This window comes from Lampetra fluviatilis, chromosome 45 (genome assembly GCF_964198595.1).
Source record: "Lampetra fluviatilis chromosome 45, kcLamFluv1.1, whole genome shotgun sequence".
NCBI classification, from domain to species: domain Eukaryota; kingdom Metazoa; phylum Chordata; class Hyperoartia; order Petromyzontiformes; family Petromyzontidae; genus Lampetra; species Lampetra fluviatilis.
In genome coordinates, this window is record NC_136319.1 from 5,721,609 (window position 1) to 5,744,889 (window position 23,281).

A 23,281-nucleotide genomic window follows, 5' to 3' on the forward strand; every position below is an offset into this window, starting at 1 on the left:
GCCCCGAAGCTTGCCATAACGTAAGGGACCGTGGTGATTTACAGCCAACGTTAGTTGAGCGTGGACAATTAGACCCAAGCCAAAACAAAACATATAAAAAAATGTTTAAAAATACTTTTCATATAGAATATAGTATTGTCATCAGAATGACATAAGTATACAAAGTTTGTAGACGATACCACATTGGGAAGTGGGTTAAAATTGAGTTACAAGATTTGAGGATACGACAACAACAGAGTGAGTTAAATAAAAGCGTGTAATAATAATAAAAACATTCCCGCTAGGGTGAGGCTGTGCGTTTTGCCCAGCAAACCACACAGCTGTCAGTTCGTATTCAAGGTTTAACAAAAAAAGATTCCCCTAAACCAGGGGGTTCAGAAACCAAAACAACAAGGAGAGACATTTTTTCTTATTTTTTACAATTCGGTAAGTTAATATTTCAAGAGCCGCAATGCAACGTGGTGTGAGTACGAGAGATGGTGGTGGTGGTCCTTGATAAATAAGAACGTGGTTTGAGTACGAGAGACGGTGGTGGTGGTGGTCCTTGATAAATAAGAACGTGGTGTGAGTACGAGAGACGGTGCTGGTGGTGGTCCTTGATAAATAAGAACGTGGTGTGAGTACGAGAGACGGTGGTGGTGGTGGTGCGTGATAAATAAAAACGTCTCACGAAGCAGCCGTCCCTCAAAGAGCCGCACGCTGCTACGGAGCTGCAGGTTGCCGACCCCGTGCCCTGAACCAACTGGCGTGACCGTCAAATAATAATAATTTGAGTAGTATAGTTTTATTATGTTATTATAATAATTTAATTATTATGTAATTGGAAATGGATAATAATAAAATAATGATTTAGCAATTTTGTATGTATTAACTTAATTATAATTAAATAACTGTGAAATACTGGCACCTAAACAATAATTAAATAATAAATAAATGGCTGTGCTATAACACTTTGACGCTAATAATTAAAGAATAGTATTTAATAATTAAATAATACTTCCTACTGATTACATAATCATTCAGTAATGGTAATATAATAATTAACATGTGTACACATTTTTCATTATTATTTAATAATTATATTTAAAGTGTGAATTTATAATGAAAAATGATTTAGCGATTTTTCTTTTACATTTGTATCTATTATTAACTTAATAATTCAATACGTTTCCTACTGACACTTAAATAACAATAAAATAATGATTATGTAATTATATTGTAATACTTTGATAATAATTAAATAAGAATATTTTAATAATCAAATAAAGTCATACTGATTAATAATTTAGTATTGGTAATTTAATAGTTAAAATGTACATTTACTAAGTGCCCTTAAACACTTGCTCTCGGAGTGCTATGCATGGTAATGTAAAAAATAGTGAACATCACCCAATGAAAGAAGTGAGAAGGATATTTGAACATCACTAAAGGGAGAAAGCCATTTTAAACAGAGACGGCTTTAGTGGAGATCATGAATGTAGCGAGGAGCAAGTCCATTTAAGTCGAAGGCGAGTTGGTTGGAGCTGCCTTTATCTCGTTCGTGTCATTGCCTCTTCCTTCTGCAAGGATTTGTTTTTACACTTTTCAGTTCTTACTTGGTCTCATTATCTCCATCAGAATATCTGCGAAACGGGTTTATTCCTGGGTGAGATGTTCCCCCTTAATGGCGGCTGGTGAGTAGTGTGTGTGGATGGTGAGTAGTGTGTGTGGATGGTGAGTAGTGTGTGGATGGTGAGTGGTGAGTAGTGTGTGTGGATGGTGAGTGGTGAGTAATGTGTATGTATATGGTGAGTGGTGAGTAATGTGTGTGGATGGTGAGTAGTGTGTGTGGATGGTGAGTGGTGAATAGTGTGTGTGGATGGTGAGTGGTGAGTAGTGTGTGTGCTTATGAGATGGTGAGTAGTGTGTGTAGATGGTGAGTGGTGTGTGGATGGTGAGTGGTGTGTGGATGGTGAGTGGCCCAAACAACATTTACAATCGGGGATGTTTACACGAAAGAAAGTGTTTCTATATTTAAAAGTTTAAATACAATAACATCTCAAAACATGTTTTAAAGTTGAATTACAATTGAATACAATAATTTGTCTTGCGATGACCCACGGAGAGAGAAACCATTACCAACCACAGGGGTGATTCTATTCCATTATTTCACAATTTTACGACTAAAACTTTACCAAATTCCGTCGAGTAGTGTGTGTGGATGTTGAGTGGTGAGTAATGTGTGTGTATGGTGAGTGGTGAGTAGTGTGTGCGTGCATATGAGATGGTGAGTAATGTTTGTGAGTATCGGCTGGTTTGTCGTGTGTAGATGGTGAGTGGTAAGTATTTGTATCAGGGCTCGCACAGACAAGAAACAAGGATGTAAAATTACTTTACACGGGGTTACAAACCTCACGAGGCACCCCATGGAATGTGCTCAGATGTTTAAGTAATGTAAAAACAAGCCCCGCATCACACAAACATACAAACCTGTCTAGATGTACCTGTAGATTCGCGCCCTTGGCTTTAACAAGTACCAGCGTGTGTCACGCGAGCGCTCATTATTTCCTGCCTGTTAATTGGCCCAAACAACATTTACAATCGGGGATGTTTACACGAAAGAAAGTGTTTCTATATTTAAAAGTTTAAATACAATAACATCTCAAAACATGTTTTAAAGTTGAGTTACAATTGAATACAATAATTTGTCTTGCGATGACCCACGGAGAGAGAAACCATTACCAACCACAGGGGTGATTCTATTCCATTATTTCACAATTTTACGACTAAAACTTTACCAAATTCCGTCGATTCAAATTGTAATTTGTTAATCATTGTATATTAACGGTTACAGTGATTTTATCATGCTGTGACTTGCTTTGTGTATTTATGTTTCAAAGTAAAAGTTAATGCGAAATTGTTGCTACCCCCCCCACCTCTGCTGAGTGAGTGGTACATTCCGAACAGCCCAAAACCTACGGTGAGCAATGTGGATCAAAGCAGACACCGGTAACGCGATTTGTTATTATCACAGATGTTAATTTGGCATCTTTGAACTGAAGTACATCAGAATCGAAATATTTATACTGCAGGAGGAATCCGATGACCTGTAAAGCTCTTTTTAACGGATGTCCAGTAGGAGCACGGGGTAAGAACGTTACAACATCAAACAGTACACAAACATGATAGTAGCGCAAGTACAAGGAAAGTTAACACATCACCATAACACACCTAACAGTATTCTTAGGTTTTTTCGGTAAAGTCACGTAGGTAAAAATTCTAAATAAAAATTAATAAAAGTAAAATAAAAATAAAATAAAAATCACGACGTTTCGGAGGCAACACAAGCTTCCGTCTTGCCTCCGAAACGTCGTGATTTTTATTTTATTTTTTATTTTACTTTTATTAATTTAAATTTTTTACCTACGTGACTTTACCAAAAAAACCTAAGAATATGAATCCTTGCAGTCACGAAAGCTTCAAATCTAGAACACCTAACAGTAGTTTAACACGTAAAGCTTTCGCGACCAATACCCATTATACAGTTTTAATGGCGGTTAACCATCTAACCCAAACAACCTGCATTATGGACATCTACAGTATATATAAATATAAAAGTTAGTAGTTCCCTGCGTCTTGTTGACATTCGGGTGATTGCCACAAAGTGCTTTGCTTTATCCACCGCTTTCTTTGTTGTCGGAGTGCAGCGGCGACTTCGCCTTGGCTCCGTGTCGCCATGGACTGCGTCTGTAGCGCGTTGTGGCGAACGGCGTGCGGGTGGTGCAGCTCGTTGACGCACAGCAGCTGCTGCTGTTGTTGTTGTACAACATTAATGGTTGACGCCTCATCAATGTCTCTTTCAATTCACTACGCGTGATTTTATCGCAGATGTGATTTTTTTACTTTGACGACGTAATTCTTGATTTGAAGCTTTCGTGACTGCAGCACTCCATACTCTTTGGTTGTTTCGGTAAAAATATCTACGTGACTTTATTGAAAGAAGCAAGGAGTTTACTTCTCATAATTTTCTCACAATAACCTCGCCTTGAAGCTTTCGTGACTGCAGGGATTCATCTTCTTGGTCAGGTCTGTCTCCTCGACAGACCTGTTCTCCACCTGAAGACGGCTGCTTGCGTTGTGGCCGAAACGTCGTGAGAATTATTTATTCTGTTTTATTTTTATTATTTCCATTCTACGTGACTTTACCGAAAGAACCAAAGAGTTTACTTCGCATCATATTCTCACAATGACCTCGCCTTAAAGCTTTCGTGACTGCAGGGATTCATCTTCTTGGTCAGGTCTGTCTCCTCGACAAACCTGTTCTCCACCTGAGGACGGCTGCTTGCGTTGTGGCCGAAACGTCGTGAGAATTATTTTATAATGTTTTTTATTATTATTTTATTATTTCCATTCTACGTGACTTTACCGAAAGAACCAAGAAGAATAACCTCGCCGTTGACTGTTTACAGCTCAGATCTAGCACATGGTGTGGGTATGCAGAGCTGTCAACCCCTTATCAGTGCCCTACTTTATTACGGACCGATCCAGACGAGATCGGTCACCCCGCGTCCCTTATAAATCTCAGCGTTCATCCTACAAAGTCCCATCACAAGGGAGAAACACAAAAAAATAGACAAACAAAATGTTTTTACTCAATTTCCCTGTAGAAGAATACGGGTAAACCCGTATGGGTTAACAGGTTTGGGTATGTAACAACATTACACATCACACTATGCACTGTCTATAACTCAGCTATAGTACATGGTGAGGGTTTGTAGCAACATTACACACACGTGTACTATATCTGAGCTGTACACAGTAGATAGTGTGATGTGTCATGTTATAGACAACCTCATTGCTTGGGTCCGGGTAACGGCCCCCCAGATAGTAAATATAAACACACCCTGACATAGCTACTCATTAGTGTGAGTCACTCTCTTTCATTTAGATACAATACTGACGCATTTACAACTCATTCAAAAATATTAATATAAACACAAAATCACATAGCTACTTAGTGGTATGAGTTACACTCTCATAGACACACGAAGAAACCAAAATGCACACAAATATTGTTACGTGCAAATTCACACGTAGTAAATCGTTTTATGGAAGTTTAAAGGCATGTGTCACTTGATACCGAGGATACCCATGCGAATGAGAAGTTCAATCGAGGGACGTTCCCATTAAAATATTTTAACCATCAACATCCTGGGGGCTCACAACATCGGAAATGAACAAGGAAGCCGAAATTACTTAGCACGAGGTTACAAACCTCACGAGACACTCCGTGGAAATGTGCTCAGGTGGTCAAGGTCACAGACACGAGCTTCGTATGGCACGTAGCGGTTTAGACGCAACGTGAGACACGTTACACGGTCGGCTTTGACCACTTCCAGACGGGAGCCAGGTCCACTAGCTACGCTCTCAGTGGGAGCTGCCAGCGCTCGCCACGACTCTCAGTGGCTTCTCATCGATAGCCGCTCGCTGTGGCTGAGAGACGCTGTCCCAGGAGCGCACACGGCGGCGACCAACCAAGACACGAATAACGGGTTGGAGTTAACCGTTAACTCCAACCCGTTAACTGTTAACGGGTCGCGATTTTTACAAAACCCAGAGTAGCCAGGCAAACGGTGGTTTGTCCCTTGGACTGATGTCGTCGGCTATGGTGAGGCTGTGGGTTTCTGCACCAAACTGTATCTTGTAACACATTCCTATTAAAGGTTATTTTTTAAAAGTATGTCGTCTCTATCATTGCCATTTATTTCAAATCAAGATTGCCATTTATTTGTTCATGATTTATTTGAGCATGATAGTTAAAATTGTCTTTAAAAATATTAAACTTTATATTGTTTGACAAATTATCTCCCAACTTCACGTGTAAAATAGTGGGGGATCAGGTGGGAGGGTAGGAGGGTGATCGTGTGGGTGGTTGAGCAGGTGTGTGTGTAGGTGGAGATTGGTGTTGCAGTGGTTGTGTGCTGTGCTACGAACCTGCCGATCCAAGTTCAATTCCCACTCATGGCCACCAACACCAATGACCATTGTCTGAACCGGTCATGGGCCTCCCTTAGCTCGACTCAGCCTAAAATGAGTACCTGGTGTAGAGTATAAATATCACCACTCGAGAGACAAAGGCGGCCGGGCTTTGTGCTGGCCGCCCACCAACTCATGTGCCATGAAGGCCTTCATAGATGCTCGCTAACAGGACTTGCCCAACAGTATGTTCAGGCTATACGGGGTATCTTTGTCTTTGTGCGGGTGGGTGAGTGAGCGGGTTTGCAGGTGATCAGGTGGGAGGGAGATCAGCCGGGAATGGTTGCTTGAATATGCATGAGGTGGGCAGCTGGGAGGGTGGCAGGATGGGCAGGTGTATGGCCGAGCAGGTGTGAGGGCAGGTGGGAGGGAGGGTCTCTGTAGACGGCTGAGGGGGTAGTAGGTTAGGGAGTGGCAGGTGTCGGCGAGGAGAGTGTTGGGTGCAGGTGAGTGGGTGGTGGTCATCATTACCAAGTGTAGTCATTATCATCATCGTGCTTTTCATCATCATCCATCAGTCAGGATCCATTCATCATCATAGCTCATGATGACGAGGAACAAGCAAACTGACAGAGTGAAGCAAAAAATAACACGAGATGCGCCATGGAATGTGGCCCAAGGCTACAGACAGCACTTACCTGTGAAGGCGTAAGCTATAGATTTACTAACTGTGCCAGGGTTTAATGTCCGTTAATATGACATCTAAACAAACAAAACAACAGCAACAATCCCTCAAAAATACATGTTTACACACATCAGTCTCAGCTATGAGAGAGTCACATTCACAGCCTGGATGACAATCTTGACAATAGATTTTCAGATTTTATTTTTTATTCACCAAGAACACATTGACCCTTGACCCACAATACAATGTGATTACAATCTAGAGGTAATCCAGCACACAATCAGGTCTATGTAAATTTACGCGATCTAACCCGAAAAACCTTTATCATGGATAATATTGGTCGCAAAAGCCTACGTGTTAAAGTCGATTTGTTTAACCAGGTGAGAACTCAAGAAACCAGGACGAGTCTCGGTTGCACGGAGTGATGATAATGATGCTGCTTCTGCTGCTGTTGATGATTCTGTTACTGCTGATAATGATTCTATCATTATTGATGCTAGTTCTACTCCTGATGCTGATTAAGATAATGATGGAGCTACTGCTGTTGATGCTGTTGCTCCTGTTACTAATTCTTCTGCTGATGATATTTCTGCTGATGCTGATGATCGAGTCGAGTTGAATTTAAATTTAACGAGGTGAGAACTCAGGAGATCAGGATGAGTCTCATTGACAAGAGTGACCTGGGTCACAAAAATGAAAAAAGCAAAACAAGTCAAACCCATGCCAGCAATGAAGCAAATATAAATCTCACCCACAGCCCAGAGCACAATGCGATTAGCGTTCACACAAGTACACAACTGGTACGATATAATCAATGTGTCTCAAATCATCTACGCGTTGCTAAACAGCCTGAGACTCGAGGTTGGATTCACACCATATTGGTGTCTCACTTTAAGGAGGGGCGCCGTTGTGGCTAGATGTTAACTCCCTCGCCTACTATGCAGGAGGTCGTGTGTTGGATTCTGACCCTGACGGCTGCTATTTTTTGGGGTTTGCGGTGTCTCTCTCCCTGTAATAACACACAGTGTCTCTGTGGTATTAATGCGTGTTGAGACAAAATTAGTCGTGTTGTAATGCGAGAGATATATCAGGCACTTAAATACTTTAACCCACTTCAAAGTCTAAGCAGATAATGAAAATATTAATAAAAACAAACCTTTATATGAATAATATTGGTCGCGAAAAACATCCTACTAGGTGTGGCTTCTCTCTGTCTATGCTCTGTAAAATAAAACTGCGTTGGATGGGTGGAGGAGTCACTCGACCCGAGGTTATAACAAAAATGTTTTAGCCCAGCGACGCTCAGCACACACACCACGGGTAGTCCCCCCCTAGTGATGCCATCCCATTCCCACCCCGGGTTTATCGCCCAACGAGCGAGTGACCACGAGGGGACGGCGCGCGTCACCCCGTAGCGTCACGTGACGCGTGTTCCCAGCACGCCCGCGAGGGAGCTCCGCCCTCTCGGCGTTGAGCCCCACGCGGCGCGAGGGACGATGACGTCAGAGAGAAGCTTGGCTCCCCCCGCCCACCCCCACCAGTGCGCTAACCACTGCACCACCGCTCCACCCCACACTACGCACATGGCTCTCTATGCACTAAAGAGAAAGATCCCCCGTGTAGCCTTAACAGACTGTTGGGGCAAGTGCTGTTCGTAGCGAGTAGCACCGATGAAGGCCAGTACTGTGACACAAAAGGGAGTGGGTAGGCAGCACCACGCCCAGAAATACACGGAGACACGCACAGACACAGTAACAAAGACACAAACACAATAACAAAGACACACAAAGACAAATACACGCACAGACACAGTAACAAAGACACAAACACAATAACAAAGACACACAAAGACACGCACAGACACAGTAACAAAGACACAACCACAATAACAAAACACACAAAGACATGCACAGACAGTAACAAAGACACAAACACAATAACAAAGACACGCACAGACACAGTAACAAAGACACAAACACAATAACAAAGACACACAAAGACAAAGACACACAAAGACACGCACAGACACAGTAACAAAGACACATACACAATAACAAAGACAAACAAAGACATACACACCAACCCACTTACTCGAAGACAAAGATCCCCCGTATAGCTTTAAAATACTGTTGAGTTAAGTGCTGTTAGTGAGTTTCACCTATGAAGGCCAGCCTGGGAGAGACCCGCCTTTGTATCCCCAGGGGCGATATTTTATCATCGCACCAGGTACTCATTTTAGGCTGAGTCGACCTAGGGGAGACCCAAGACCGATTCAAATAATAGTTATCAATGGTGTTGGTAAACCGGTCATGGGCCTCCCCTAGGTCGTCTCAGCCTCAAATAAGTACCTGGTACAATGTGTAAATATCGCCACTTAGGAAACAAAGGCGGCTAGGCGTGATGGTGGCCACCCGCACCCTCGTTGAAGTGCGGCCTTTATAGGTGCTCACTAACAGCACTTGCCCGTACAGTCTGTTAAGGCTATATGGGGGATAGTTCTCTTTGTATGTGTGTGTATCTGTGTGTGTATGTTTCTGTTTGTGAGTGTATTTGTGTGTGTATGTACATGTGTCTACCTGTTTGTGTGTCTGTGTGTTTGTATGTGTGTGTGTTTGTCTATCTGTGTGTGTATCTGTGTAGTCTTAACAGACTGTTGGGGCAAGTGCTGTTTGCTAGTAGCACCTATGAAGTCCGGCACTGTAGCACACGAGAGGGTCGGTGACCAGCACCACGCCCGACCCGCCTTTGTCTCCCCAGTGGCGATGTTTGCACATCGCAGCAGGTACTCATTTGAGGCTGAGTCGACCTAGGGGAGAGCCTGGACCGATACCGATTATCGTCACTGGTGTTGGTGAACCGCGCATGGTCCTCCCCTAGGTCGACTCAGCCTGAAGAGCTTTTGGTGCGGTGTGTAAACATCACCACTGGGGAGACAAAGGCGGCCGGGCGTGGTGTTGGCCACCCACCACCTAGTGTGCTGTGCCGGCCTTCATAGGGGCCGTCCATAAATGACGTCACACGATTTTTGATCCCCCCCCCTTCGTCACACGGCGTCACAAAAAGTCAGACCCCCCTTCAAATATGACGTCACAAAGCTATGCCCTCCCCCCCCAAGAAAATAAAACATGCCTCAAATATCTTTAAACTATTGTCATTGTAGTGCATATTTAATGTGGCGCTGCACTCTGATGTTGTAGGAGAAAACATTTATTAAAAAGTCTATTTAACTAAGTAGAACATGTTGTCTATATTTATTTAAGTTGCGCATTTTGACGTGACGTCACATTTCTCAACCCCCCCGTCACAAATGTGTAACCCTCCCCCCTAGGTGCGTGACGTCATTTATGGACGGCCCCAAAGGTGCTCGCTAGCAGCACTTGCCCCAACAGCCTGTGAAGGCTACACGGGGGATCTGTGTCTTTGTGTGCGCGATTTTGTGCGTTGTGCCCGTTTCTCTGCGCTGCTCACACTCCGTGCTCTCAGGACGCACGACTCAGATCCAGAATCCTCACTGAGTCACCATCATCACCCCACACACTCAGTGCGGGGTAGAGCGGTTGACTAAACGAGTGGTAGACGGAGTGCAGCAGCTCCATGGAGTCGGCGCTGTAAAACGACAGCAGCCCCGCCTCCCAGTGCAGGTGACACCCGACTCTCCGGGGAGGATCCCTCACCGGCACCGAGGTCGATACACCACCATGACGCACGTAGCAGCTGTTGTTATATTTATATAAAACCCAGGATGAGTCGTTCAGTCCCAGGCTGCACTCGTCACCACTCCCTTTCCGTGCGATCGTCCCGTACGCGACTCCAACCTCACAGCTCCCCGCCGCACCCCCCACGTCCACCTCCCAGTAGTGCTGACCCGACGAGAAGCTCTCGGAGCACAGGGCTTGTAGACAGCCATCAAAGCGGTGTGGGTGATCGGGGCGACCCTGGGAGACAGCGGTCCACGTCACCGTCCTGAGGTCCGAGGAAATCTGGAGGTTGTTGTAGGCCGAGTTTGGGTCCACAGTCGGTGAGCGTCCGTCTGCAGTAACGATAATCACAGTAGCCGTGTAACAACAGCACCACTATAACAATAGCACTCGTGCACTAACACGCACGTACACTACAGTAGAGCAATTCATAATGAGCATTGTTATGCAACGTTGTAATGCGTAGCTTTCGGTGTGATGATATGTAACGGGCACTTTGTCAATCCGCTGCTGGATGAGGGCCTCCCTACACCGTGCGGGTCGAGGGGGATATTTGACCATACTTCACCACGCCGGTCACCGCGCGTTGGCGAAGTCAGGCGGCGCAGCTGGCGAGAGCACAGAAGTACAGTACAGCGGTGCGTTTGTCTGCCCCGCCATCTGCTGCCCCGCCATCTGCTGCCCTGCCATGTAGCCCCGCAGCCTGTAGCACCTGCTAGGCAGGGTGTTGACTGCCCCACCACGTGGCCCCGCAGCCTGTAGCACCTGCTAGGCAGGGTGGTGGCTGCCCCGCCACGTGGCCCCACAGCCTGTAGCACCTGCTAGGCAGGGTGGTGGCTGCCCCGCCACGTGGCCCCGCAGCCTGTAGCACCTGCTAGGCAGGGTGGTAACTGCCCCACCACGTGGCCCCGCAGCCTGTAGCACCTGCTAGGCAGAGTGGTGGTGGTGGCTGCCCGTGCGAGCCCTGCCCAGGCCCAGCCCCTGCGGGGCTTTGCGAGGTGCCAGGAGGTGGTGCAGTGGATCGCAGCAGCAGCATCAGCAGCGTGGATATCAACACGCCGTAGCGTCCGTGTGTGTACAACAAACACAACGATCTCCCGTATAACCTTTCACAAAAGTAGCAGCAAGTGCTTTTGGTGAGTGGCTGTGAAGGCCGACACGGCACACGAGGTGGCTGGGGTTGGCCAACACCACGCCCGGCCGCCTTTGTCTCCCCTGTGGTGACGTTTACACACCGCACCAGCTGCTCACTCGTGTGATAGTGTAGTGATGTACACTCGTGTGTGATAGGGTAGTGATGTACACTCGTGTGTGTGATAGTGTAGTGATATACACTCGTGTGTGTGATAGTGCAGTTGTAATAAAAGACTTGACCACGATATCTGGCTCAGTGTCCTTTATTCGGTCCGTACTGCGTCCCCACACGGCTGTCTCTCTTATTCTCTCTGTGCTGGTTCCGATGTCACTCCAGTCCACATCAGCAGCCCCGCTGCTGTTCTTGTCGCTCTTGCAGCCCCACAGCAGCTCCGCTGCTGTACTCTCACACAGCTCCCTTGGCTGTTCCTGCTGCAGCTCTGACGGCCTCGTGCTGTCTCGCCTTCTCGTCGCTCCTGCGACTCCTGGCAGCCACCCCGCTGCTCCTCACACACAGCCTTACTGCTATCTCTATCTGCAGCTTTACACCTCCCAGTAGCTCCCTACTGTTCCCAGGGTTGGCTCCCGCTTCTGACGGTGCCCCCTCGGCTCGTACGCCCGCGTGGCCCCACACCTTTCCATTCACACCCCGACTGCCTTCTCCTTCCGGTTTACCCGCTTAAGGACCCCCTACCTTTCACCCACGTCACCTGTCTCCGCCTCCTCGTGACGTCACATCCGGAAGGTCGCTTTCGCCCGCATTACACCACCCTCCCCCATAGAAAAAACCCAGCCGACCTCGGCTGAACAACACCAAAGCGTAATGCGGTGAACCGACCTTCCCCCTTAAAGGACACTAAGCATGCAATATAACAACAAGAACAACACACAAGTAACATCGACGAACGTACGAAAGCATGCGATAAATACGACGGCAAGAACAAGAACAATAACAACATACAATCAACGAAACGTAAGCGATTTGGAACGAGTGCGGGTCGCCGGCCCGTCCCGGACGGTCGGCGGCCCACTTGTAGAACGGGGACGCGATGGAACACGAGAAATGACAGGGGGTAATTCCCCTGCTGCGATTGGAAGTCCACCGACATCTCGTGTCCCTGACGAATCAGTCTTGGTCATATTCGGCGAATGCGCCTGCAGCGGGGTCGGAAGGGTCGCCGGGCTTGAAGGTCCCGCAGCCTTGGCAGGCGCCCTCCGAGCAGGCCCACTCCTCCCCCGCGGTGTCACGGTCGGCCTGTCTGGAACAGGTACGACAGGCGCTCTAGCAAGATCAATGGACGCAGGCGGGGAAGAGTCAGAGTCAGCAGCAACAGACCCCGGCAAGGCAACATTGGGAGATGACGCATCACGTAGGGGAGCAACATATGGTTTCAACCGCGACGTATGAACAAACCAACGGCGAGAACCAAACTGAACGTGCGCCGACTGTGGATTGGGAACCTCAATGAGGCGCACAGGACCATGCCAAGGTTTGTGCAATTTAGGAGAGGTCCCCGGCCGCACCTGCGGGCAATGGAGCCAGGCCAGGTCTCCCACCTTCCAGGGGCACTCCCCCTCAGACCGCCGAGCATACCGCTCGTTCCGGGCCTGGGCTTTGGCCGTAGCCACGCGGGCGTTTTCCCGCGCCTCCGTAACCCGGCGAACCGTGTCCTGAATGTATTCAGGGAGTGGTTTACGAGGTCCCTTCACCCCAGTACCCAATTGCACATCCACCGGAGGCACGTTTTCCCGACCATACATAAGGTAAAACGGCGAATATCCTGTAGCCGCATGGGGCGTCATCCTGTACGCCGAAAGCACTCCGGGGATGTGCAGATCCCAATCCGATTGCTGTTCACTCACAGTATGGCAAAGCATGGCAGACAATGTCCTGTTCAGCCGCTCAACCATACCATCCGTCTGCGGATGGTATGGAGATGTCCGTATCTTCTTAGTCCCAAGGCCTGCGCACACTTCAGCCAACAATTTAGAAGAGAAATTTCGGCCCTGGTCCGTGAGGAGTCTCTCCGGCGCCCCCTTGTCCATAATGTACCCAAACAAAAAGGCGTCGGTGATGGCCGCGGCCGACTGATCGGGCAACGGCCAGGCCATCGGCCAACGGGAGAGATACTCGACCCCTACCAGCAAATATTTATTTCCCCTCGCCGATGGTGGGAAGGGTCCCAATATGTCCAGTGCCACCAATTCATTGACTCGAGACACCTGAATCGACTGGAGAGGCGGCACGTAAGGATGTTTAGGCGGCTTACGCCGGGCGCATTCAGGGCACGCGCGCACGTGCCCTACGACATCTGTCGCCATGCCGTGCCAAAAATAATGACGTTGTAACGTCAACAAGGTCTTCTGCACCCCTAAATGCAATAGTGTGTCACAATGGAGAGTTCTAATCAACTCAAATCGCAAGGACGTTGGTACCACCACACGCCAGCTTTCCTGGAACCTTTCTTGCCACATAAGCAGACCATCTCGGAGAGCGGTTCGCGGCCCCACAGCCGAACTCGGACTCCCCTTGTCCCTCATAGACCGCTTCCGCATGGACAACAACGACTCGTCCATCATCTGTTCCCGAATCCAGACAGACCGCGGCAGATTCAAAACCCCATCAGTCGGTCCCGGTTCCATCGGAGTATCCGACTTCCCGACGGCCAACGTGAGCGGCTGAGGGGGGTTGAGAATCGGCGAACACCTATGCGTCCCCGACGCACATTTACAAGGGGCGCGCCCTGGTAATCTGGAAAGTGCGTCAGCGTTTGCATGGCGCACTCCCTTCCGATGTTGAATTTGGAAGGAAAACTCCTGCAGCGTGTCCAACCAACGTGCCCACTGTCCCGATGGCTGGTCCATTTTAAGTGCATATTGCAAGGCCGCATGATCCGTACGCACAATAAAAGAACGACCGTAAAGGTACGGTCGAAATTGCCGTAGGAAAAAAACAACCGCCAAAAGTTCCCTACGAGTGACACAGTAGCGTGTTTCCGCAGGCGACAAGACTCGGCTACCATACGCCACGACGCGCTCTACGCCCCCTTTAGACTGTGATAATACCGCCCCAATACCTGTGTCACTCGCGTCCGTATCGAGAATGAAAGGGCGATCAAAATCGGGATAATCCAATGTCGGGGCCGTAGCCAATAGATCGCGCAGACTCCGAAAGGCCGCCTCCTCCGGCTCTCCCCAAACAAATTTCCGTCCTTTACCCATAAGGAGATGCAAGGGCCTCGCAATCGTCGCAAACCCCGGCACAAATCTTCGGTAATACGAGGCAAATCCCAAAAACCGTCGAACATCCCCCACAGAGGCCGGAGTCGGCCAATCCCGGACACACGCCGTCTTTTCCGGATCCGTGGACACCCCCTCGGCACTCACAATGTGCCCCAAATAACGGACGGACCGTTGCAGTAGGTGGCATTTCTTTGGTTTGAATTTCAAATTGGCAGAGCGCATCCTCGTGAACACTGTCTCCAGCCGCGTTAAATGTTCCTCAAATGTGCGGCTGAACACAATAATATCGTCCAAATATATAAGACACGTCTCCCACTGCAACCCCGTCAAAACGAGCTCCATCAATCTTTGAAACGTAGCAGGGGCCGCATTCAATCCCATCGGGAGGCAGTTGAATTGAAATAACCCCTGCGGCGTACGGAATGCGGTTTTCTCCCGTGAGGACTCGTCAAGGGGAAGCTGCCAAAATCCCGAAGAGAGGTCCAGTGTGGAAAAGAACTTAGCCCCCGACAATGCGTCAAGGGAGTCGTCCATACGCGGCAGGGGGTACGCATCTGCCACCGATATCTTATTCAATTTCCGGAAATCGACACAAAATCTCAAGTTGCCATCCTTTTTCTTAACCAAGACCACAAGAGCGCCCCATGGGCTGTTAGATGGCGATATAATGTCCGCAGCCAACATGTCTTCCACCGCCCCCCGAACGTGTTCTCGCTCCGCTGGACTCATCCGATGCGAATTTAACCGAATAGGGGCAGCGTCGCCCGTCTCAATGTGATGGGAAAGCAACGATGTGCGTCCCAAATCCAAATCGTCGGAGCTGAATACATCCGAATACGTCAGCAACAATTTACGCAGCGCATCACGTTGCCCCACGGACAGGGAAGAATTTTCGTCACATAAGGTAGCGATCCAACGATTATCCGAACTCCTTGGCTCGGAAACACCAGCGACCACTCCTCGGCGATGCGGACAATCGTGCGTCGCAAACGCCGTAGTGGCATGTGCCACAACCGTACCGGCCGGAACACGGATGTTTTCCACCCCCGCATTAAGCACCTGTAAAACCGGTAATTGATCCGGCCGGACGATGGTCTGTGCCCCAACTAACGCCAATCCCGTTGTTATCGTGGCGGATGGTGACAACAAGACCCCTAATGCTCCTAGCCGATTGGGCAGGGGCTTCCGATACCGCAAGGGTATAAGCATCTGTGAACCAGGTGGGATGTCCACAGATGCGACGGACAGCGCCTGCACCTGTACGGCCGAAGCAGGTCGCCCCCAGGGCGACGGCACAAACGAGATTCGACGGCCCCCCGGCAATTCAATACAATTCTCATTGATTTTAATCAAAATGGGCATCTTAGCCAAAAAATCCGTGCCTAGTAAGCAAGGAACCGCCAAAGATCTCGATATTAACACAACGCCCGAAGCCGACACATCCCCTATAGATATCTTAGCATCCACCTGGCCCACAATCCCCATACTACCCCCGTTTGCAGCGACGCAAGACCCATAAACCGGACGCACAGCCCCCGGCGGAATGCCCAACAGATGGAAAATGACATCCGATATAATAGTTGCAGACGCTCCCGAGTCGACCAAAATGCGCACGTCCACACCTTGTATGGACCCCGGTACAGTGGACGAACCCGTAGCGGCCGCGACAACTCTCCGTGCCAATTTGCGCCACTGCGTAACTGAATGACAAGGCCCCGTCGATGGCCTTTCTTTAACAACAACAATAGGATCGCGCAACACAGGTGGTGGGTGAGGTGTAAAGCCTTGCCGAGTGTCTGGTGCGTGCCGACATGCCTGTTTCGGAGGTTCCTTGGTCGGCTTGTCCGGTGTTGTGGGCTCCTGCTGCGGCGGACCCGGGAAGCGGGCCCAGCAATCTTTGGCGTAATGGCCCCTACGGCCGCAGCGGAAGCAATCGGCCTCGTTGCGCCGAAGCGCAGGTCCTGCGTCCCGGCGGCCCCGTCCCGATGGCGTAGCGCGCGGCCCCGGCCTTCCGCGTCCCGGCCATGGAGAGGAGGCAGCCGTCAGCTCCTGTGGACCCCGCTCATCCGGCACATAGATCGCCCTTGTGGGGTCCCACCCCATCGCGCCTCCTTCCTTGACGGGCCCACCCGTCCATGCCGCCACTTGCTTCCAGCGACGGAGATTAAACTGCGCGTCCAGACACTTTGCTGCCGCCCGGGACGTGAGCTTCTCATGCCCACACACAGGCATGGGGATCCCCAGATCCCGAGACAGCTCCAGCATTTTTCCCAATATGAGGGGCTCGAGCAGATCCTGTGGCGTGTCAGGATATGCTGCCATGGCCAGCTCCAACACCGCACCCCTGAACGCCACGGGCGATTCTTCGGGTGCTCGTTGTCGTTGAGCGAATCGCCGATGCGCGTCGTCAGGTGGCTCATAGGCGTCGGCCATTTCCTCAAAAACTCCACATAACGTCTTCTTCTTATCGGCCGTTATGGAACGGAAAAATCGCACAGATTCGTCGTCCAGTAGAGTCGGCAACACTTCCAAGGCCTCCGCATCGGTCCATCTTGCTGAACGAACCGCCGCCAAAAATCGGCAGGCGAAAGCGCTCCAATCGCCCCCGATAGAGAATTCCTTAACCGTAGTAAGGTGGCGACTCCGACTCCTCTTCACGCCGTCTTCCAATGATGGTTGTTGTGGAGGTAAATTCAAAATGGCGTCGGCCCGCGGCGTGGCCAAGATGGCGGTTTGGCGCCGCGGAGCGCGCAAGATGGCGTCTTCTTGCCGCGTGGCCAATGGCGGCGGCAGGGCAGGCAACGTGGCGGCCCGTGGAGCACCTTCTCGTTCCATCGTCGTCCTTGGCGTAACGAGGTGACACAGATGCGCCAGGACGTCCTTGAGTGTCTCCAGTTGTTCTGCCACCTGTTGCCATCTTTGCTCAGCGTCCGATGTTGTTGACGGACCCGCCATCGCGCCGACATCTTCCACGCCCGTCCCCGTGCTCGCCTCAGCAGGGCTCTCCTCCACCACCCCAGCAAAATCCGTGGTCGGAGGGAATTCGTCGTCGTCGGACGAAGAAGCCGATGCTGGCGCCGGGGGAATTTTCTTCCTTACTTGCTTAGACATGCCGTTTCACTTCTGACCCCAGTGTAATAAAAGACTTGACCACGATATCTGGCTCAGTGTCCTTTATTCGGTCCGTACTGCGTCCCCACACGGCTGTCTCTCTTATTCTCTCTGTGCTGGTTCCGATGTCACTCCAGTCCACATCAGCAGCCCCGCTGCTGTTCTTGTCGCTCTTGCAGCCCCACAGCAGCTCCGCTGCTGTACTCTCACACAGCTCCCTTGGCTGTTCCTGCTGCAGCTCTGACGGCCTCGTGCTGTCTCGCCTTCTCGTCGCTCCTGCGACTCCTGGCAGCCACCCCGCTGCTCTTCACACACAGCCTTACTGCCTATCTCTATCTGCAGCTTTACACCTCCCAGTAGCTCCCTACTGTTCCCAGGGTTGGCTCCCGCTTCTGACGGTGCCCCCTCGGCTCGTACGCCCGCGTGGCCCCACACCTTTCCATTCACACCCCGACTGCCTTCTCCTTCCGGTTTACCCGCTTAAGGACCCCCTACCTTTCACCCACGTCACCTGGCTCCGCCTCCTCGTGACGTCACATCCGGAAGGTCGCTTTCGCCCGCATTACACAGTGATGTACACTCGTGTGTGTGTGTGACAGTGTAGTGATGTACACTCATGTGTGTGTGATAGTGTAGTGATGTACACTCGTGTGTGTGTGATAGTGTAGTGATATACACTCGTGTGTGTGATAGTGCAGTGATGTACACTCGTGTGTGTGTGTGACAGTGTAGTGATGTACACTCATGTGTGTGTGATAGTGTAGTGATGTACACTCATGTGTGTGTGATAGTGTAGTGATGTACACTTGTGTGTGTGTGATAGTGTAGTGATGTACACTCGTGTGTGTGTGTGTGATAGTGTAGTGATGTACACTCGTGTGTGTGTGTGATAGTGTAGTGAAGTACACTCATGTGTGTGTGTGATAGTGTAGTGATGCACACTGTCTCAGTTAGCTGATGAAAGTTGCAAGCGAGAATTTCATCATCGCTTGCAGCTATGGTTGGCATCGTCCCCCACTCCACCTGATGTCGAGGGTAAATGGGCGAGGTTTAAGACTGTGACTCATGCAGCTGCAATGGCTGCTTTGGGTACGCGGTCCAGACCTCCCCAGAAACCCTGGCTGACAGAGGAGGTGTTCAGGTTAATTGAGAAAAAGCGACAGGCCCACTCTCATCGCATACAGCATCCCACGTCAGAGAATGAGGAGGTTTACCGCAGCCTTCGCTCGGAGGTTCTGAGAGCCGTAAGGCGCTGTAAGCATGGGTGGTGGTCGCGGGTTGCTGAGGAGATGGAGTCTGCCTCAGTGGCCCGCGATCACAAATCACTATTTAACGCCATCAAAAAAGTAACCTGCAGCGCCACACCTAATACCATCATTAGAGGAAAAAACGGTGATCCAATCTCCGACCCCCATGAACAGGTTTGCAGATTTGCTGAGCATTTCTGTGAGGTCCTGGGGGAGGGAAAATCTCTCAGCCAGGAAAACATCATGGCACAAAGTGGGGATATCCCTGCTGAGGCTGCGGTGCCTCAAATATTGGAAGAGGTCACCCCTGTGAGTGGCTGGCTGAGGTGCCAGCTGTTGAGGAAGTACTGAGGGCGATCCGGAGTCTGAGACCAGGAAAGGCACCGGGCAGAGATGATCTCCCAAGCGAAATGCTGAGGGAGGGTGGCGTTTGTGCACAGACTGCCCTATATGACATCATAACAACAGTCTGGACCACTGGATGGGTTCCGCAGGACTGGAAGGATGCCCTGGTGGTCCCCCTCTTTAAGAAGGGGGACCGTACCGACTGTGACAACTACAGGGGCATCTCACTCCTCAGTGTGCCGGGTAAGGTCCTGGCAAGGATTATTCAACATCGCCTTGCTAGGCACGCTGAGAAGAGGCTTGCGGAGCCCCAATGCGGTTTCAGGAAAGGGCGGTCCTGCACAAATGCCATATTTTCTGTCCGTCTGCTACAGCAGAGGTGTAGGGAATTCCAAAAAGACCTACATCTCTGCTTTATTGACCTGGTCAAGGCCTATGATACCATCAGTAGGACTGGGCTCTGGGTTGTTCTTCGTGCTTTCGGAGTCCCTGACCCTCTGCTCACGATCATTAAGGACCTTCATGATGGTGAACGGGCCCGGGTAAAACTACGTGGCCGGGAGTCGGAGCCTTTCCCTGTACACCTTGGGGTGCGACAGGGATGTCCTCTGGCTCCCACATTATGTAACATATATTTCGACTGCGTAGTTCGTGAAGCCTTCAATAGCTGTACCGGGGGAATTTCCATTTGGTACAGATATAATGGGAGGCTGATCGACGCCCGGGTGCGATCAAGGGATGGCTCCCTATTGGTCAACCACGTTATGTATGCCGATGATTTGGTAATAGCTGCTCATTCAGAAGAGGAGTTGGAGACGCTGCTGCTGAGACTAGAGCGTGCCACTAAGAGGTGGGGCCTTACCATCAGCCCCACCAAAACTAAGCACCTGCCTGGGTATTTTGTACCATCGGACACTCCACCCCCACAACTCCCAATCGGTGATGGGGCAGTTGTGGAGAGAGTGGAGAGTTTCCCATATCTGGGCAGTGTGCTTATGACCGGCTCCAGTTTATCAGCAGAGGTCTCACTCCGAATCAGTCGGGCGGCAATATCTTTTCATCGTTGCGTAACGCTGTGTGGAAGCTACCTGGTCTGTCGCTCCGCACGAAGCTGCAGGTCTTCTCGGCTACGGTCATTTCCTCCCTTCTCTACGCTTGCAAAACGTGGACCCCCCTAATGGAGCATCTTCGCCGGTTGGAAACATTAGGCTGGCCTGCCTACGATCCATCCTGGGTTTAACCAGGCTGGATTGTGTGAGGAGCTCACAAGTCCTTGAAAGATCTGGGCAAAGTCCCATCAGTGAGCTCCTCCGGCAGGCAAGGCTGCGTTGGCTGGGTCATGTAGCCCGCATGCCCAGCCACCGCATGCCTAAACAGCTTTTGTTCGGCCGGATCGAGGGGGCTAAATGGGCGCGGCACGGGCTAGAGAAGAGATGGAGTGATGTGGTAAAGGAGGACGTGGAGCTGAGTGGACTTGCCGATGACTGGTACCAGCGGTGTCAAGATCGGCCTCAGTGGAGGAGGCTCGTGAAGGACGCTACTGGGCAGTTGGAGGCAGTCGCCCTACAACAACAACGGAAGGGCGGAGGAGCGACGCTCACAACAACGAGCGGAGCGCCGGGTGGCTAAAGCACAGCAAGTTGGTACAGTAGGGGGCACAGATGGTGCATCAGCCAGTCATCTCGGTCATCTCGGTCAGTCGACCCGTGGCACCTGGGTCTGCCCCGTGACCTCCTGCCAGCAGGCGTTCGACACTTCACGTGGCCTCAAGGTGCACTTGGCCTGGCACAAGCGTCGTGGTTGACGTCACCGCCACTTAGTGGCGAATGGCGGTGGCGGTTGTTGTAGTGATGTACACTCGTTTGTGTGTGTGTGATAGTGTTGTGATGTACACTCGTGTGTGTGTGAGTGTGTTTGTGATGGACACTCGTGTGTGTGTGTGATAGTGTAGTGATGGACACTCGTGTGTGTGTGTGTGTGATAGTGTAGTGATGTACACTCGTGTGTGTGTGTGTGTGATAGTGTAGTGATGTACACTCGTGTGCGTGATAGTGTAGTGATGTACACTGTGTGTGTGTGATAGTGTAGTGATGGACACTCGTGTGTGTGTGTGTGTGATAGTGTAGTAATGTACACTCATGTGTGTGTGTGTGTGATAGTGTAGTGATGTACACTCGTGTGCGTGTTAGTGTAGTGATGTACACTCGTGTGTGTGTGTGTGTGATAGTGTAGTGATGTACACTGTGTGTGTGATAGTGTAGTGATGTACACTCGTGTGTGTGTGTGATAGTGTAGTGATGACACTCGTGTGTGTGTGTGTGATATTGTAGTGATGTACACTCGTGTGTGTGTGTGTTTCTTTGTGCCCAGGAGATCACAGACTTGTCTGAGTAGTTTACCGGAAAAATGTTTGCCCTGGTCGGTCAGCAGCCTCTCCGGAGCACCTTTGTCCAGGACATAACCCTGAACAAAGGCCTCCACGATGGCTGCTGCCGACTGGTTGGCCAGAGGCCAGGCCATAGGCCAGCGTGTAAAATACTCGACACCAGTCAACAAATATCTATTCCCCCTGGGGGTGGCGGGGAATGGTCCCAAAATGTCCAGAGCGACCAGCTCGTTTATCCTGGACACTTTGATCGATTGCAAGGGCGGGTTAGACTCCCGTGCCGGCGGTTTGCGTTGTGCACATCGAGGGCATGATCCCAACAAATCCCCAACATCCCTCGTCATGCCAGGCCAATAAAAATCAAGTTGCAGCAAGGCGAGAGTCTTTTGGGTCCCCAGGTGTAGGAGGCGCTCATGAGCGGCCCATACCACCCTGCCCCGCAACCCAGTAGGGACCACCAGCCGATGTCGACGCGACTTCCCATCCCAATGCATCAGCAGGCCTTGGCACATTTCCCATGCGTCGGAACCACCTCTTTTTCCCCCCGCCGCACCGCCAACGCGACGTCGCCACCCGAGGAGGGAGACATCCTCCATCTGGAGGCGCCCCCATTCAATGACGGGCAACCCCAACAGGGAATCTTTGCCCTGTTGTTCGATCGAATTAGTAACTACTGTATCGTCGTCGTTGGCGGCCGCCAAGACAGGAACCGATGTGTCCCCTGGAGGTCTGCAACGTCCAGACCCCAGGAGGCATGCACACTCGGAGGTGGTTGGCAAGCGCGACAGAGCGTCCGCGTTGGTGTGGCGAACGCCCTTACGGTATGTGGTTTGGAAATCGTAATCCTGGAGGACCTCCAACCATCGGGACAATTGTCCCGATGGCTGTTGAACCCTCAGGGCGTACTGCAGTGCCGCATGATCTGTGCGGACGGTGAAATGCCGACCGTACAGATATGGGCGATACTGTTGGATGAAATGGACAATTGCCAACAGTTCCCTACGGGTGACACAATATCGTTGCTCCGCTGGAGACAACACCCGACTGCCGTACGCAACCACACGTTCCACGCCGTCAACCACCTGGGAGAGCACGCCCCCAATACCCGTGTTGCTCGCATCGGTGTCGAGCAAGAATGGTTTTGAAAAATCAGGGTAAATCAGGGGAGGAGCGTTTACCAAAGCGTCCCGAAGGGAGCAAAAAGCAGCTTCCTCCTCCTGACCCCAGCAGAACCGAACCCCTTTTGATGTTAAAGCGTGTAGGGGTTTTGCTATAGTCGCAAAATTAGCGACGAAGCGTCTATAATACGACGCAAACCCAATAAAACTCCTAACCTCTCCCACTGAGGTGGGAGTCGGCCAGGAGCTTACACACTGCGTTTTGGCGGGATCGGTAGAAATACCTGAGCGTCCCACGATGTGCCCCAAATAACGCACCGACTCGCGTAACAAATGGCATTTTTGGGGCTTAAATTTCA

The 23,281-nt window shown here is 50.4% G+C and overlaps 1 protein-coding gene across 1 annotated transcript in view; it reads right to left on the reverse strand.

Moving 5' to 3' along the window:
• Window positions 1–10,119: 10,119 nt before the first annotated feature.
• The window catches only part of LOC144947549 (zinc-binding protein A33-like), a 55,985-nt gene continuing 42,823 nt past the window's right edge, over window positions 10,120–23,281 (reverse strand). The window contains exon 6 of the mRNA XM_078876772.1: window positions 10,120–10,670. Within this exon, the coding sequence (XP_078732898.1) occupies window positions 10,120–10,670 (551 nt within the window). The remainder of the gene's footprint in view (window positions 10,671–23,281) is intronic.